Here is a 16925-nt window from a genome sequence, read left to right on the forward strand (position 1 = left end):
AAAAAAAAAAAAAAAAAAAATCACAAAATGTTTTGATACCAGCCTTCCTTCCATTGTCCTAAACAAGAAAGCATTTTTTTTTTAAATGAGTTGAAACTAAGGAAGGACTACACCTACTAGAAAAGAAGAGAGTTCTATTAGTTTGAGGTTTCAGTATACCCAAAGACCAGGGACTGTATCTTTGTAAGGGCTAGGCTGGGACCCCGTATACAGCGTGTGTGCAGGTGCCATCCCTGAGCGTTCAGCGGTTCAGTGGACCATAAGTGCTCCAGCTGCGTAACTCACTGAGCTGTCTTGCCAGTTTCGACACTGGCTTGACTGAGCATAATTCAAAAATGAAAAGCTCATATTCATTCCATTCTTCTGGAGCTCATTGATAGCCTGAAGAGAGAGAAGGGAGAAAAAAAAAAAAAAAAAAAAAAAAGCTGTTTAAAAAAGGTATCAATGAAATTATGACATTTTCTACATCTCACTCCTCTGCCCTCTCCCCGGGTGTCCTTGCACCATGTCTCACAATAATGTAAGCACCTCTGAGTGATGTGTGGACCTAACCCATTTCTGTGCCGTTTCATTCACTGACGCTCCCACCACTGCACCATGTACATTCATGCAGCTCTACAAAGCAATACTCAGTAACCTTTCGAAACAGATCCTTTACAAACAATGCTTTCTGTTCCAGAGGGGATTCATGCAGACACACAGATGTAAAAGGAAAAAAGCCAACCCTATTAACACTTTTTAGTTTGTATTTCTTCCATTAACAAAAAAAAACGCACCACGATTATTTAAAGTGTGACAACTGGCAAAAGTGACTAAGCAGAATTCAGCTCGGATTCACAAGAATAATCGTTACCTGGGGTTAAGAGTTGGATATTTTTGCAGATTTGTCACATGAATTTTGCTGCATGCATCCCCCATATTGACACTGCTCATACAAACTTTTATAGACTCCACTTTCAAAGGTTCCCCTATCTGTTCTCCATACAGACTACATTTCCAGTGACTGAAGTTTTCCCTTTTAAAAAGGTTAGCACGCTTCCTGCTTCAGATTTGAATTACAGTGAAAATGCAATGAGATTCGCTCAAGCAGTATGACAGATCTGCAGCACTCCAGTAGTGCTGTAAAGCAGCTGCGACCCAATTTAAACAACTAAGTTAAGCCAGGTTTATGTCTGCACTGCATTGCCAAAGCAGAACACAGTAACTAGAAAGTACCCGTTAATCTGAGCGCTAATTGCCATTAATTTATGAGTTAACGGTGCACTGCACTAATACTTACAGAGGCAATCTCTCATCATATTTGCAAAACTCAAAAGCGCTGCCAGACATCACATGGCACTCAACAGCTAGCTAACAGCAATACAGAAAAAATATAGGCGTGCTTGTAAGTACTGACTCAAAAGACTAAGTACACACTTCTTCAGGGAGATGGGTTTATTTCTTCGTTTATTTAGGGCCAAGAGAACATGAGTGATTCTATTTCACTGAAATTCAAAAGGAACATGGTACCTCATCTCCCTTAGGGAACTGAAAATGCTCAGCCCCTGTAAGAGCTTACATTTGTCTATATGCAGGACATGGAAATTGGAGACCAAATTGAGAACACTTGGGAAAATAAATTAATTCAAGACTTGCCGTTTTAGAACTAAGGAATACTCCAGCAATACAGTTTTTAAAACAAATCTCAGCATTTTGCTACAATTTTCCACGAATCCGAAGTTACTTACATTTAATAATACGCCAATAGGATGTCTTCCACATATTGTATTATGGTATTTCTTCAAGTAATTGCTAAAAGATACAGGATCTAGCTGCTCTATAATGCTCATACCCTGAAAAAGAATCGATAGCAATGATTACTTCTCACATTCATAAGCAGGTACTTGTACATCACCTATTTATGACAACACAATACTGCAGGAGTAAAAAAACTCTACTTTGTATCAAGGGTATCAAGGGAATCTCGGCACGTGAGCTCTAGCTTGTAGTCACCTTGCTGCCGTCCCTTGCCAAACTAAAAGTGCAGGAGCTCTTCCAAAGCTGTCAGTGATCCACAGATCTGTGAAGCTGTCTTTGCAGATACCGGAGAAGCTCATCTTAAAGAAGCTCCTCCCGTAGACTAGCTGATCCCCACCTCCAAGGGTGCCCTACTTCCACAGAATTTTGTACAGCAATAACCAGACAAATTTACTAAAAGGGCAAAGCAGGACGAAATCTTGCCTCCATCTCCTCTCCCTGATAACAGAACTCAGGGCTGAGCATTTGCCTGCATGTCCAAAACGGCTCGACAAATCATCAATATACACATGCAATTCAAGCACGCAGCAAGTGTAACGTATCCCTGACACATCAGGCATGCAAGGCAGTTGATCTGGGCACAGACTAGTGTCCTGGTTAAACCACAACAACTGGCCATCTGCTCGGAGCATAAACAGCACATCCAGAACATCCCTAAAGCACTAGAAAGTTGGTGCACGACAGGAACGACGTACAGAGCCAGGAGATGACGCTTCCACTTCACACGAGGCAGTCACATATATACATCCTTTCTCCATCTACAGCGAGACCCATGATCCCATGGAGTCACACTATGAAAACCACCACATGTATGGAAAACAAAACCTTCCACGTATACAAACATTTGCGTTCTTAAAAGCAAAAAGAACTCTACAACTCCAGATACAGCCTACTCTTACCCCACCCCACGGAGCAGATCTAATACAATCAGAGTACTTTAAAGCAAGTCTAAATCAATTACTGTCTGGGGTTTATCATGGGTTTTGCCATTTTGCCTGTATTGGACTCCATCCTCCTGTAGGTTTCCTTCCTCTGAAAAGGATTAATACCCTTCACCAGGTAAACGAGCTCCAGACAGTAATTCAGTAAGACACATAGCTGTGCTTCTTATATGTAGCTGATGAAACAAAAGGTTTTCCTTAAAGACTGGAAATAACCACAGACTTCGCATGGCAACAATGGGAGGTTGATAGCAGAAAGGGAGAGAGTTTCTCCTGAGGTTTCTGCAATTGTCCCAGCCCTTCCCATGCTTTTGGGAAAGGGTGGGTGATAAAGCAGAAATCACGATGCAGGAAGCAGCCAGTCTGTCTGTAGTCTCCACCTCAAGAATGAAACCTCTTAAGTACTCTGCCAGGGTGTTGGCTGATCTGGGAGATACGCTAATTATTCAGCCTGGATCACAGCTTACAACGAGGAGCTGGAGATTCCCAGGAGAGACAGGGAGGATTAGAAAATGACAACCATAACCACCACCTTTGTGTACTTTTAAATAAAAGCAGACATAAAATGAATTCAGAAAGAGATAAATTTTATGGAAAAATAAAACCAAACTATGCTGACCAATTGCTGGCAAGAGCTTAGTTTTCCCAGGGTCACTGAGCCGGTGGTTGGACCCCTGGCTGGTAATTACAGCTGTTATTCACTCCAGATCTACAGAACCTAAATGAGTGCCAAAAAATAAAGGTAGCTATTCTCTAACTAGCAGTGATTGCATAGATACCATTGCATTTCTAAAGTTTAAGCGGTACATCTTTGAACCATCCATTTACTTGTACATTTTACATGTTAATACACAACTAAAGAGAGCAGAACCAAACTTAACTATATACTCAGGTGAAACTAAACATGCATAAGGAACTTACACAGATACTGAACAGCTCGTGAGAATGTATTTTATCCATTTGTAAACCCTTTCATGACTTTAAAAAATGAAAATGGCTGCTCAGTTGAAAGACCCATAGCTATAAGTCACTGGAACATACTGGGCAGAGGCATTTGAGCATTTGTCTCAGATGAATGGATGTGGATTTATCAGAATGCCTAGTAAGCTTATTTCAATGCACAGTTCAGCACTGCAAAATATTTAGAGCTATGCAGTTCATCCCAGCAAATGCTAACAGAGCTCCATACATCACAGATTGGAGAAAATCCATAGGAAATGGGTATTAACACATATCCTATAAGCATCCAGCTGTACTGAACTTTTCAATCTTTGGGATTTAAAAATCGTTGTGGCAGAGGAGCAAAGACTACCAAGCTTGTTTCTCAGTCTAAAATGATGCTGAGGAACAAAGGAAACATTTTTGTCAGGTTGTGTTTTATTTTTCTAAAAAGCAGAAGTGTTAGGCTAATAATTTTCAGTATTCAAAATAACTCAGCCAGGCATGGTTTAGAACAAGGTTAAAATACACGACAAAACCCACATGATAAAAATGCAAACATCACACAGTTCTGCAGTTTATCACATGGTTATTATGGCACCACACAGAAATTGCATATCTCAGTTAACCAGACACTGTACATGGCATCTACGATACCCTAGCACAGTGCACTTAATATGACTAAAAGCAGTTACATTCTTAAATATCATATCCTATAGGATCAAGTATCTACAAGCTTACAAAAAAAACCCAACCAAAACAAAAACCAAACACCCAAACCACAATCCACAGGCTTATTTTATACTATACTCCAATAATCCTTCGGCTGGTCAAGTTTAAGTTTGCAATCAGTTACTTCAGCTGCTTCTTCACGCTTAAAAAAAACCCAACAAACTAGTAGCATACTTAAGGGAAGATGAAACAAACTTGGTCTTAGCACTAGCCAGTTCAACCATCTTGCATGTGTGAGTCACTCAGACTAGAAGATTAAAAAAAAAACAACAGGAAAATTACTGGTTGGGCACAGCAGAGCAGAGAGCTGGGCACCCAGGCAGAGTGTCACAGTCTTGCATTACACCCCAGCTAAGAAGCCTTCCCAGGCTGCAGCACTGTGGAAGGTGCTGGCACACCGCAGTGGCACCGCAGAAGCCACCAGAACCCAGCAGCTCAGAAGCCACCCGTGCTGTGCACAGCTCCGGCACAACGGCCGCAGGCTGCTCCTGCACCGCTCTGCTCAGCACCTGCGTTAGCCTCCCCTGTCAGCCTTCAGGGTAACAGAATCCGCCTGTGGACTCCAGTGAGGCATAAGTTTTCATAAATAGATATAAATTGAGCAATCTGGCAGTGAAGATTGAAGCGAGCAGTCTGCATTTTCTGGCTAGCCATAATCAAAAAATAATTGCTCCTCAACAACGTCTTAAAGCATACTCCCCCACTTCTATTTACAAAGATAACAGGCATCAGGTTATGATATACAAACAAATTATTGCATGTCAGTTGCTTAATTACAACTCTTCATTTAAGGGTTCTTCCCCAAGGTACCCCCGTGAAGCATGGGGCTGTTTACTCCTTTCTCCATCACCTCAGAAGGTGCACTGTGGTACCCCCAAGGTAACAGCGGTCACATCATGGGTTGCCATGGAGAAGCCCATGTCTGCCCAGGAAGACTTACTACTCTGTTATTATTTTTTTTTTAATGCTGGAGTCTAGGGGCTCTAACTTAAAATCACAGCAAATAAAATTTCTTACAGTGGTTACCAAGTTAGTAAAATTTCAATGCCCAAAGCCTTCAGCGTGGTTTAGGCACCAGCCAGGAAAGTCATCACGCACTTGTACTTAAGGTCCATTCTAAATAAGGAAGAGATTATTGTCCTCCCACAAGGGCATTTCTAAGGAAAAGTAATTTCATCTTAACCCAGAATACCTTCCTGTTTACCAAGTAGTCAGCCGACCGCTTTCCTAGATAGGTCCAATAAAATTATTAGCCAGTAATAGCAGAGGTTAAAATCTCTGATGGTTTTAGTATGGTTTTGTCTCTATCTTAATGCTGTTTTCTCTGTGGAGAGGCCTAGTGGTTACAATACAAGTTCCTTAAGCACGCCAAATGAAAATAATTCAATGCTTATCTAAGGAAACATGAAGTAGCTGAGTGGGGCATACAAAACTGAAGAAACTCCTTCCAAAAGCTGGAGAAACATGACAGGGAGATCTTCGTGGCATTGTAGATAGCATCCCAAGTGTACCCACAATACTGCTAAAAAGAAATTTCTGAAATTCATCGAAAGCAAAGCCTCCTCTGTACAGAGTTTGAACACAGAGTCATGTGTTCACATATAGAACCATTATAAACAGACAAAAAATAACTGCAGTATACCACTATGCGGCATGTTTAGTTTTCCAGTTAAGACTGAAAACCAGTATTTTCACAGTCATTGAACAGCAGACGTTTTCAATGCTACAGCAAATGTCATATCCTTTTGGCTGAATAACTATCAAAAGAAAGACTTGGTGCAGCAATGTATTCAGCTAAAAGTAATTAAATGCCAAAGTCCAGTCTTTCTACAAGCTTTCACCACAGAAATTAACAGGGGGAAACTAATGTTTGCTAATGCACCTTAATCTGCTCTCCTGCAAAAACACTCTGACCTGCAGAAACACTTGTCTTTATAGAGAAACCTCTCAACTGACAACAAGAATTAATAAAAATGGGATAAATAGAATGAAGGCAAATTATTTACTGTTTCCATTCCAGCGATGAATAGTGGAAAAACAAAGAGGTTAATATGGATACGCAAAGCAAACAACTCCAGATATCCCTCCAACAGATAGGATTTATTCCTTCAAGACAAGGAAAAAAATTAACATGCCCTGAACAACAGTTCTCTCTTCTAACAGGTTTTACAGAAGTTACATAAATGATCCAAACAGTTTTAAAACAAATCTTAAGGTTACGTATTTCCAGAACAGTTACTTCTATTCTGTGCCTTAAGTATAGTCTCAAACATTAATGCAGGGTTTTTCTCATTTAAAAATAAACCCTTGGCTCCTGTGACTGCAAAGAAAATGCAACATAATTGGCATCACGATCTTTACGTATTTAGCTCTCCTTTCAGCCGTCTGCCAAACCCAGAATGAGGTATGGTCTACTGCCTTTCCCCATCACCTGCTACAGAGCAAAGGGTGGGGGGAAGCCTATTCCCAAGGAAACCATGACTTTCGCCTTCCAGGCCAGCACAGTTCCCTACAGCCTTTCCTCCTCAAAATGGATGTTGCTGAAACCATTAGCATAATCACAATGGTCTTTTGATATGCAGGTATCACAGCTATCAAGCCTGAACTACCCCAGTACTCAACTCATAACTCTTGCAGCTTCTCAAAAACACAAGAGGGTATGTGGACAGGAGTTACATTACACTAGGGCATTTCAGGTAGGCGAACATGCATTTACTCTCATAAATTACGCTTACTAGATTATACCCGCAATATATGGTGCGCAGTCAGTAAAATGGAAGATACTAGCTAAAAACAACAGCTATGTTCTTATTGTGGTAAACAAAGGAAAGTATACATTCAATAAAATAGCTAATCTATAATATTTTGTTAGAGAGATTGCCAAGTGTTCAAAGAAATGTAATGTACAGGAGAAATTTGTTAGTTAGTTCCACCAAATCTGAAAACTTACCATTTTATCTAGGTGCTCAATGGATCTATAAATTTCTCCTTGGGATTCATCATAGTAACTGTAACGGAACCTCTGACCTTGAAACAAAAATCATGTATAAAATAAAAAAGGGAAAAATCGTAGCTAAAACACTCCCTAGTACTTACTACATTATTGAAATTATAATATTTTAAAGTCGTAATCTTCATTTATTTTATAATTTTTAGCTCCACTGAGGAAATTCTAGGGCAATCATCAAAGTAGCAGCCCAGAAGCGATGTAAAAAATACATGATAGGCAGCTATATTCCTAAAGAAAAGCCTACTATGTAGAACTGACGCTGCAGCATTGCTTATTAATTGCCTGTTATTGCCTTGGAATCCAATTCTAAAAGTTAAAAAAGTAAAGCAACATTTCGTTTCGCTATCCCTCTTGACAAAGTCAACCCTGGAGTCAGGCTACTTCTGCTTGCACAACAATACCCACAGTAAATGACGGTTAAAAGAAAAAGTTCATGGTAATTCAGTGAACAGTTCTAGATGGTTCGTTAGCCACAACAGAACCCAGGTCATTCTTACATACCTCCACCTATTCCACAATTCAAAGACAAGTAAAATATGCACTTAATTACGTAAGTTGACCAAAGATGACAATGAAAAAAGGGAAGAAGGTCTGTTGTGTAACATAAAACGTATCTTTCTGAAGCAGTCCCTTTTCCAGCTATTATCACACTTAGAAGAAAAATACAGTGTTAAAGCAGGACAGAAGTCAAGGCTTCTGGAGTCTTTATAGCTCTGCCACCAAGATGAACTGGGATAGCTCTGGCGAATTGGCATAAATATTCCATCTGCTATCTTACCCAGCAGCAAAACGTACAAAACTTATTTCCATCAGAGGGATATTGCCATGTCCAGTGAATTTTTAGCTAATTAGTTTTGCAAATTGCTTTGAGGTGCTTAAAAGAAGAGTAAAAAGAGCAAGAAACTTCAGACACTTACTTCACTGCAACAGTAAAGAGATGCATATAAACCCAAACACCTGTACCATTTATTTCCTCCACTATACTGAAAACACATTACCACATTAGTATTTTTCATCTATTGTTCCAGATTTAAAAAAAAAATATTCTTTTTTAGCTTTACAAAGGCATTTAAGTTTCAAAGATACATTTACAGGAAGTTAAAACGTTCAATGTTTAATAAAATGCAGTATTTGAAAATCGCTACAAAATATTCATCATACTGTTATAATGAAGAGATGTGAAACTTACCCCAATGGCAAAAGTCAGAAGAAACCACAAAGAGGTTACTAGGGTCAGCCAGGTATTTACTGAAGAGTTTTCCAAATTCCTGCTCTTTTGACTCACTCAGTGCTCCGACCAACACAGGAATAATAGTAAACTCATCCTTATGGCTTATAAGCAAAAGAAAAGAGGTTGTAATTCAAGTAACAACTGAAGTTTTTTCAGGGCTTGCTAACTGAAATTGCAGAATGTTTTACAAGGGCACTACTGAATTGAAGATTTAGTTAATTTGGTAAGGTCATACTAGGAAGTTGTTTTAGAACCTGAAACTACTTGAATTTCAGAAAACAAAATCCCCCCAAACAGTATTTATCTTTGCTGCAAAGTGAAAACACCAGGCAAACAAAAAAAAAACAACCAGAAAAGACACAATGAAACCAGCAATAAAGTACAAATTCTCTTCTCTCTGTATAGATGGCTGCACAAATGTTGGCTAGTTTTCCAACATCTATGAAAATGCTCGAGATAGCACCCAGATGTATACTGATACTCCAGGAAAAATTACAAGTACTATGGAAGAAAAGTTACAAAAAAGACACAGGAGGGAGAAAAATACCCTACCACAAATTGACAAAAATTACCACCTTCAAAGAAAAATTATTCAATGTACTCATCTGAAATAACAGCTGTAAACAGAAGCCTGATTTCAAAATCAGTGTTAAGACTCCAAACGTGCTTCAAATCCCACAGAAAACACCTGTTAGTATTTGAACTTTTCAGAAATGCCTTGCAAAAAAAATAATCAGCTCTTGAAAAGAATTCATGAAAGCATGTCTAATATTATCTCTATTCAGTCAATATAAACATATAAACTTGTTTGTAAGAGGTGTTCCGATTTCATCGTTCCAGTGTTTGCTCTGCTCGCAGTTTCTGTTACAGCAACTAATCCTGGTCTCTGATTCTCCCTTCCCCAAGATTTTTATTGGGGGGTGGGGGAGCATGAGTATTATATACCATAGGGTGTTATATACCGTAAAGGGTATTATTGCTTCCTACCGCACTTCACATGTAGTTCAAACACTTAATGCACATAATGCTCGTTCTTGTAGAGGTAATTAGCCATAGTACCTTTCCATGGCTTTAGCAGTATAAGGCAAATGCATTTCAATACTGTGTTCATCTTCATCTGTCTGTAGGGACATACGCTCAAACATTCCAGTCTTCCACAATTCTCCATAAACTGAAATGAATTAAAGATTAATTTTTACTACTATTTTTTTTATACACTGTAAAGCAAGATACAGTGCATCTTTATCAGAACAAACCCACTACAACAAATTACTTCCCTCCAAGGGCTGTCACCATAAACCACTTGTTTTTAAATAAATTCAGGATGAAAATTAAGTTCAAGCCATTAAGCCACAAACATAATTGATTCAGTTGCTAAAATAAGTGTGTTAAAACAGTGACCTTTTTAGTATATTGAGAAAGATTTTCAGTTATGATACAAAATGTAAGTAACCCAAATAAAACATATTTGAAAATATGCATGCATTTACCCAGTCACTGAATTCTTATCTTCACAAACTACACTGTCACAGGTTTAAAAAAATTTTCTGGATGCATTACTATTAAGTACAATTTATTATTAACTGAATCATGAAATCTAGAGACAGTGAAAACTGGTTAAGTAATCCAGATATATAAGTTATTTTTCTACTCTCAAGTGCGCTTGGTGGTGTGCAGTCATCTCTACATTTTGAAAACTCTCCACTGGAGGAAGAATTTGATGTAGGGCTGTGCCTCTTCCTCCACTCCATAAAGGAGTTCTACTGCAACTGAAACAGTTGCTACCTACAGGGATTTCTGCAGGCACTGGGTAGAAAGCCTGAACTAACTTGCTTAATCAGTCATGACGATGCAGCAATACATTTGTGCTAATTAGCCCCTCTGAAAAAGATATTGTATTATTTAAGTATACCTCACAATACATGAAAGTCGAAACTTCAAATTTACCTTCATCACACGTTCAAGCTTAGTCTGAAAGACTGGTATTTCATGGACTAACAATTTTTAAGTTCTGTAGGTACAAAAAGTCATGATGCACAACAACGCATCCAAATAAAAGCAGCTCTTTGCTCCTCTATTATTCCTCTAACAGAAATAAACTCAAACGAACTGAAGCACTTTATTTTTTTGCAGACAGACTACTTCACAGAACAATGCAGCAGGTGCGTAGTGGGCTATTATTCAAATGTAACAGCTTTTACTTTTAAGACCTCTTTTAAAGATCGCTTGTCAAGAGGCACACACTCATAATGGAAAAGATAAGCAAAGACTGAGAATTCTTTACTCGAAGGAGCAAGAGAGACATTAAGATTATAATATAGCAATGCCTGCAACCACCAGGATCTTTCAGAAATTAGCTTTCATTGCAGTAAAAACAGATTTATACTTGTATGCCTCTTAAAAGCAACGAAGCGCCCAACAAGAGATTCCTCAGCGCTGCAGCACCACAGTTAATATTCAAGCCTCGGCAATCTTCAAGATGTAAGCTTTATCAATCACTTACTCTTTTGGTCAATTCGGAGATCATACAGAGGTGTTCTATAAATGTCCACACTGGAAAGTGCACATCGGGAAAGGGGCACGTGATGGGAAGGCCCAAGAATGAAAATTTTTCGGCTACAACAATTAACACAAAAGCCCACAATTTAGACAGCTGCAATTGTACAGAGACTTGGTTCAGAGTAACAACTTTAGTAAGAACGTACAAAGTGATGCTTTCTGGTGGTTACCAATAGAGTTTAACTCCTCGGGGTGTAAGACCACAGATCAACTCATGGCCTAGCCTTGCTCAGTATCGCAGAAATGATCATGAGATCAGCTCAATAAAGCTTCCCCTAGCCTTAAAGCTCGTAAACAGGTTATATATCAGATGGCACCCATCAGCTAGAAATCCGTCTGACTGGACTCATCTGGAGGCTGACCGATGTGTTATAGCCCCTTAGAACAGATTTTTGGATTTTCTCCTTGGACTAACACAGCCCTCCACAACTACACGTATGTGCCCTCAAGCGAGGATCATGGGTTTGTCATCTGTTCAGAGCTTTTTACTTACGTGATTAGCCTTACTCCAGATTTCACCACATCCAAATCTAAGTCATTCTCAAATGTCAGTTTTATCCAGCTGTTGCATCAACAACAGGGACTTGGACCTGCACATTTGCAGCTTTAGCTGACACTGCAAGCTTTCACACATCATCGTGATGTTATTCCATCAAGTCCTCAGTTCCTGCCTCTTGATTAGATCATGATTAAGGTCTCCTGCCACAGGATGTAAATTAAAAAAACCTAAACTCTATAGGAAATGAATCTTTTCAGATTCAGGATCACATCAGCCTGTTTCTGGTACTGACAAAAGAGGTGGGAGACACGTAAAGATTTTTTTTCCTTCCCTTGTATGTGGAGTGCTATAGCAAGCTATACTAAAACTTTTTACCAAGTTCATAGAAACAAAATATCCAAACGTTCAATAGTTCAGCTGAAAGATTAATTCTAAACATCCCATGCAGTAAAACAGCAAATGATCCAGAAAGTTCTATCAATAACTTCACAACACTGAACCTGGGGAACACAACTTTTCCTAGAAATTTCAGAGAACCTAGTTATCTGTCCCACCATAAGCTGTCTTCACTTTGTTTACAATAGTTTAGAAAGAATCAAAACCATTGACTTTGGAGAGCATTACAACACGCTATCTCATAAGCAACTGACAGACATAGCCAGTTTTTCTATTAACATTGCAAAATACATACTTAGAGTAAATACTGGAGATGGTTTAAATTTTTGTCATTTAAAAAAGTGTTGCAGTCAGCAGAACACATAAGAATTACATTCCTTTAACCTAGAATAACTGGATTCATATTTTCAGAGGCAAGTACAGACTACAGTAGCATGTTGGGTTTTTTTTTTTTTCAATTTTTAATTTTTTTTTTTAACTGTTGAGCTGTTAAAAACACAGGTCTACTTAAAATTATTATGACAAGTAACTTTCACTGACTTCAAATATTATATACACACACTGGTCACTTTCTCCACAGCAGAAGAGAATCCTGGTAGTATTCAGCCCATAATCCTGCACTGAAAAACCAATGCAGAATCATGATCAAATATTTTAATACACTTAAAAACCCAAACAAAACAAAAAACCAAAGACACCCTGCCACCAGTTAAAAAAACCAAACAACCCAGCTTGGGCCTTTATAAAAGCATTGGAACATCAAGCAATAAAGTACATTAAATGTTATTTCCTGCAAAAAGAACACGTTTAACCCCTCCCTTCTAAAACATTAGTTACCAACAATTCTCAGTATTTTGTGAAAACTACTGCTTTACATTCTCAAGTTCAACAATACTACATTATTTTTTTCTTTTTGTAACATACAATTTGAACATTTATAGTGTTAAAACAGAAGGTATGCATAGAAGACTAAAGAAAGTACAAAATTAAAATTTGAGTACTTCAAGGTACTCAATGTACCTTGTACATTGTACAATGTAAAAAGAACATTCAACTCCCCAGAGAGCTCTAATGGCATTGACTTATGCTTTGTAAATAAAAACTTCAATACTTACGTAATATTAGGATCCACTTGTTTGTAAGCATGGGCTGCACAAGATCCACAATAGGTATATCCTGCATGGCTACAAATCAGAGTGTACAAAACATTAACATGTTAAAATATTGCTTAGCATCATTGATGTTCTTAATAAATGTTAAGATACCAACTATTACTTATCCCCAATGAGCTAGAAATATTAAGAGCGGTCCAAAAATCAACTCCTGAAAGAACTGGAGAGCACTGTTGCAGGACTGCGTGTACAAGAGACTATTTGTTAAAAGAACTATCACTGACCATTTACTTCAAAGTTAGTAAGCCAGCCCCCAGATCAAAGCACCTTTCCTTATTTATAAAAGGTAACCAGCAGGCAGGCTAACACAACTGCGCAGTATCAAGAGTGCAGCCAGAGGACAAGGGAGTAGCAAGCTGCTGCAGAAAGCTCTGCTAACCATGCTCTGTAACTGAGTAGGGTGACGGTGGAGGGGTCTGGCAGAGACACAACTACATTACAGCAGATATACAGAGAATAAAAATGCTCTGTCATTGAAGAATACCACCTCAGCAAAATAATTAATGGGCACAAGGAGAGAAGTGGAACGCAGCACGGTAGCTGTTCTCGCTAAGAACACAATACATGCTTTATCACTTCCCACCACTCTGGCCAGGAGCCCTTCTCGACCCGTGTTCCTGCGTGCGCTCCAAAAACATTCATAACTATCCTGACTACTTGTTTCAAGTATTACATCCAAACCTAAAAAGCCATTCCCTTCAAGGCTGTTAAAAACAGGTGAAGATTCAGTTTACACTGCTAAAAGCATTACTTCCAGAGAACATTCACTCTCCAGAGTCCCAGGCAGCTGGTGGAGGGCAGCTCACGCTCACTCGGCACCACGTCCACAGCAGAAGACCATGGCCACACAGCACAGTGCTTGGGCCTCCAGGGCTCACCTGGAGCGCCTGCGACCCTAAGTCAATAGTTACCTTTTATTTTGAGTGAAGTATGTGCAACACCCCCAACTACATCTTTCCAGGTGACCTTTCTATGCAAAGATACCGCAACCAATACGTGCTGCAAGTCCAGGGACATAGAGTGTGTTTGAAGATACAAGTCCCCCATTAACAGCACTGGAGGATTTTATATTTATTTATACGTATGCATGCTCGCCTACACGTATGTTCATCCACAGAGTGACACCTGGAACAAGTTATCCTCAAAATTACCCTGGGGTTTTACTTCATTACCGTTTACCTCACTCATTTTAAAAAGCTCAGAAAGGTACTAACATACATGCTAAGGGAATAAACAGGAGACGGAGACCGAGTGAGCTGGCAAGGTGCGTTTTTATTGACAATGTCAAATGAGCTTTCTAAAAGATGCCCTCTGCTACAGGCTTCCTCAGTCTTCCACAAAAATATTATTAGCCATATCCCACTTTACAGGTGGGAAAACAAAGGCACGGTTAATGAAACAGTTCGGTGAGACCACGGGAAGGTCCCCAGTGATTCTGGAAAGACAACCCAGGTGACCCGACCTGCAGCTGAAAGGCCTCTTTCCTACACTCCTGAGAGAAAGACTAAGGCATATTTAGGACAATCTCTTCTGTACATTCAATACTGTTATGGAATACTTCAAACATTATGTCAATGCTCTGTTAGCACACGAAAAACTTCCTATTTAAGGTGCTTTTTCTAGTGTTTCCTTCCAACTCATAATAAATCGGAATGGCCAACATACTTTTCTTATTATAGGTCTCAACTATCCTCAGGAAACCGAATTCTACATAAATAGTTTAGATTATCCTTATTTCTGCTGTGGACAAAAAAAACCCTTAACAAAACCAAACTAAGATAAAAAAAGTAAACCAATTTGAGTAACTGAACAGTTTCATCACTTTTAAGCATTTCTAAGTTTTGATTGGGGGGGGGGATGGTGGAATTTTTTTTGTGTGTTTTGGTTTTTTGTGTGGTTTCTTTTTTTTAAGGTTTTTTTGTGGTTGTTTTTTTGTTGTTTGGTTTGGTTTTCTTAATAGATGTAGCTGTTCTATACTGGAAGTGCATTGAAAAAGCTGTCACCTCAGGCTACCACTCCACTAATACACCTCTTACATGTCTTACTGGATCACAAGTGAATGTTAAGTCTCCAGTCCATCAGCAAAAGGAAATTAATCATATATACCAAAAAGCGCAGAGATTTCTTCCAGTTTATGTCATATCCAAAATACTTATTTAGAAACCACACGACATTCCCTTCACCCAAATGCTAGCTTTCAACAGTTTTCCAAATCACTCAAAGAAGCATTTAAACCACCAAGTATTATATATACTAAAAACAGATTTCAAACTTACGGTGCAATAATGGCTCTAGCAGGTCTTTTTGTGGACTGTACTTGAGAAAGCCAACCTTCTAGTTGTGCATTCAGCTGGGGTCCTGTGAAGAGGCAAGGAAATACTGAAGCCATAAAAGAACCTAAAATACCTCAATAATTAACAAATAAAGTCCAAAAGTCCAACAGATTTAAAATCCTCTTAAACATCAAAGCCTGTGTTTAAACTTCAACTTAAAAAAAAAGTAGTAAACCCAACATGCCTGTAATGTTGAAGGTTACAGCCGGAAAGTTTCAGCCTCCTAGTCCAGGAAGTTCATTTATTGTACATGTTTATTGTACATCCAAACACACACTTACTGTTTCTTGCTCTGTGGGCTGATGCACATATCATTTCACCATTAGAAAGGATGGCTGTTGGCCTCAAAAAAGAGGCTAACAGATGACTGATTGCTCTGGTAACCATATTTACAGAATACAGAAGTAAAAAGTTCAGACAACCTATACCAAAACAGCCTGACACAGGAAGATGCTATAATACAAAGACGTTACGTACTGACATGGTAGCTGATGGCTATGGTATTTAGCCCTTTATTATTATTAGGCAAGCATAAGATCAGAACACAAAACACAGTGCCACCTGGAAAAAGTGTAAATACACAGGAAAAATCTAAAATGAGAAGCCAGCATGCTTATACTAATGCCTTAGCAACTTCTGATCAACTTCTTGAAAACTTTAACCATCACAACTGGTCAATCCAACATTTAACTTCTTTTTTTAAACTAAATTCTATACTTCGACAAGCGGCAAATATTCTCAATTCAATTAGCTGACAGGTGATAAAAATGCCTTCTATAAATACCACATTAACACCCCACCCCCACCCCCGCATTTTGGTTATTTCCCACCACAAAGAACTTTTGCTGTAAAGCTATTCCTGAAGAAGCAAGGCTGGCTAATACAGTGCAACATTCTCCATACTGAACAGCAGTATGAAGACTGTCAAGTAAAACTCATTCAGCTGCGATGTTACAAGTAACATACCATTAGAAGAGAAAAATAGATGCACTTTCTTCAGTTGACACTACACTTTTGACAGAACCCTATGTCAGCAGAGTTTATCTATACAGTGTGGTGCAATATGCCGTTTCTACCATGCACGTTGTAGATTTCCGCACCTTCCCCATGGGAGTATAAACCCCACCAACTGCCAGGAAAAGGCAAAAACTAAGTTAAATACCTGAAACTATGTCACAGCCATGTTCCAAACAGCTCAAATCTCAAGCTGACAGCTGTCCGAAAAGTTGACAAGAACTACAGAGAACTGGAACAAAGATGTCAACTCGTGCAGAATCCAGTCACTCACCAGTGATTAGCCAAAAAGCCTTCTCCAC

At 38.9% G+C, this 16925-nt stretch overlaps 1 protein-coding gene across 1 annotated transcript in view; it reads right to left on the reverse strand.

The window, feature by feature from the left end:
* The window catches only part of MEMO1 (mediator of cell motility 1), a 27821-nt gene continuing 10896 nt past the window's right edge, over positions 1-16925 (reverse strand). The window contains exons 2-9 of the mRNA XM_080408111.1: positions 15553-15634; positions 13220-13288; positions 11154-11266; positions 9710-9821; positions 8609-8751; positions 7360-7436; positions 1728-1832; positions 1-381 (exon numbers count right to left, since the gene is read on the reverse strand). Of these exons, the coding sequence (XP_080264237.1) occupies positions 250-381; positions 1728-1832; positions 7360-7436; positions 8609-8751; positions 9710-9821; positions 11154-11266; positions 13220-13288; positions 15553-15634 (833 nt within the window). The 3' untranslated portion in view covers positions 1-249. The remainder of the gene's footprint in view (positions 382-1727; positions 1833-7359; positions 7437-8608; positions 8752-9709; positions 9822-11153; positions 11267-13219; positions 13289-15552; positions 15635-16925) is intronic.

Source organism: Falco punctatus, assembly GCF_963210335.1.
Source record: "Falco punctatus genome assembly, chromosome: 12".
Lineage (NCBI taxonomy): Eukaryota > Metazoa > Chordata > Aves > Falconiformes > Falconidae > Falco > Falco punctatus.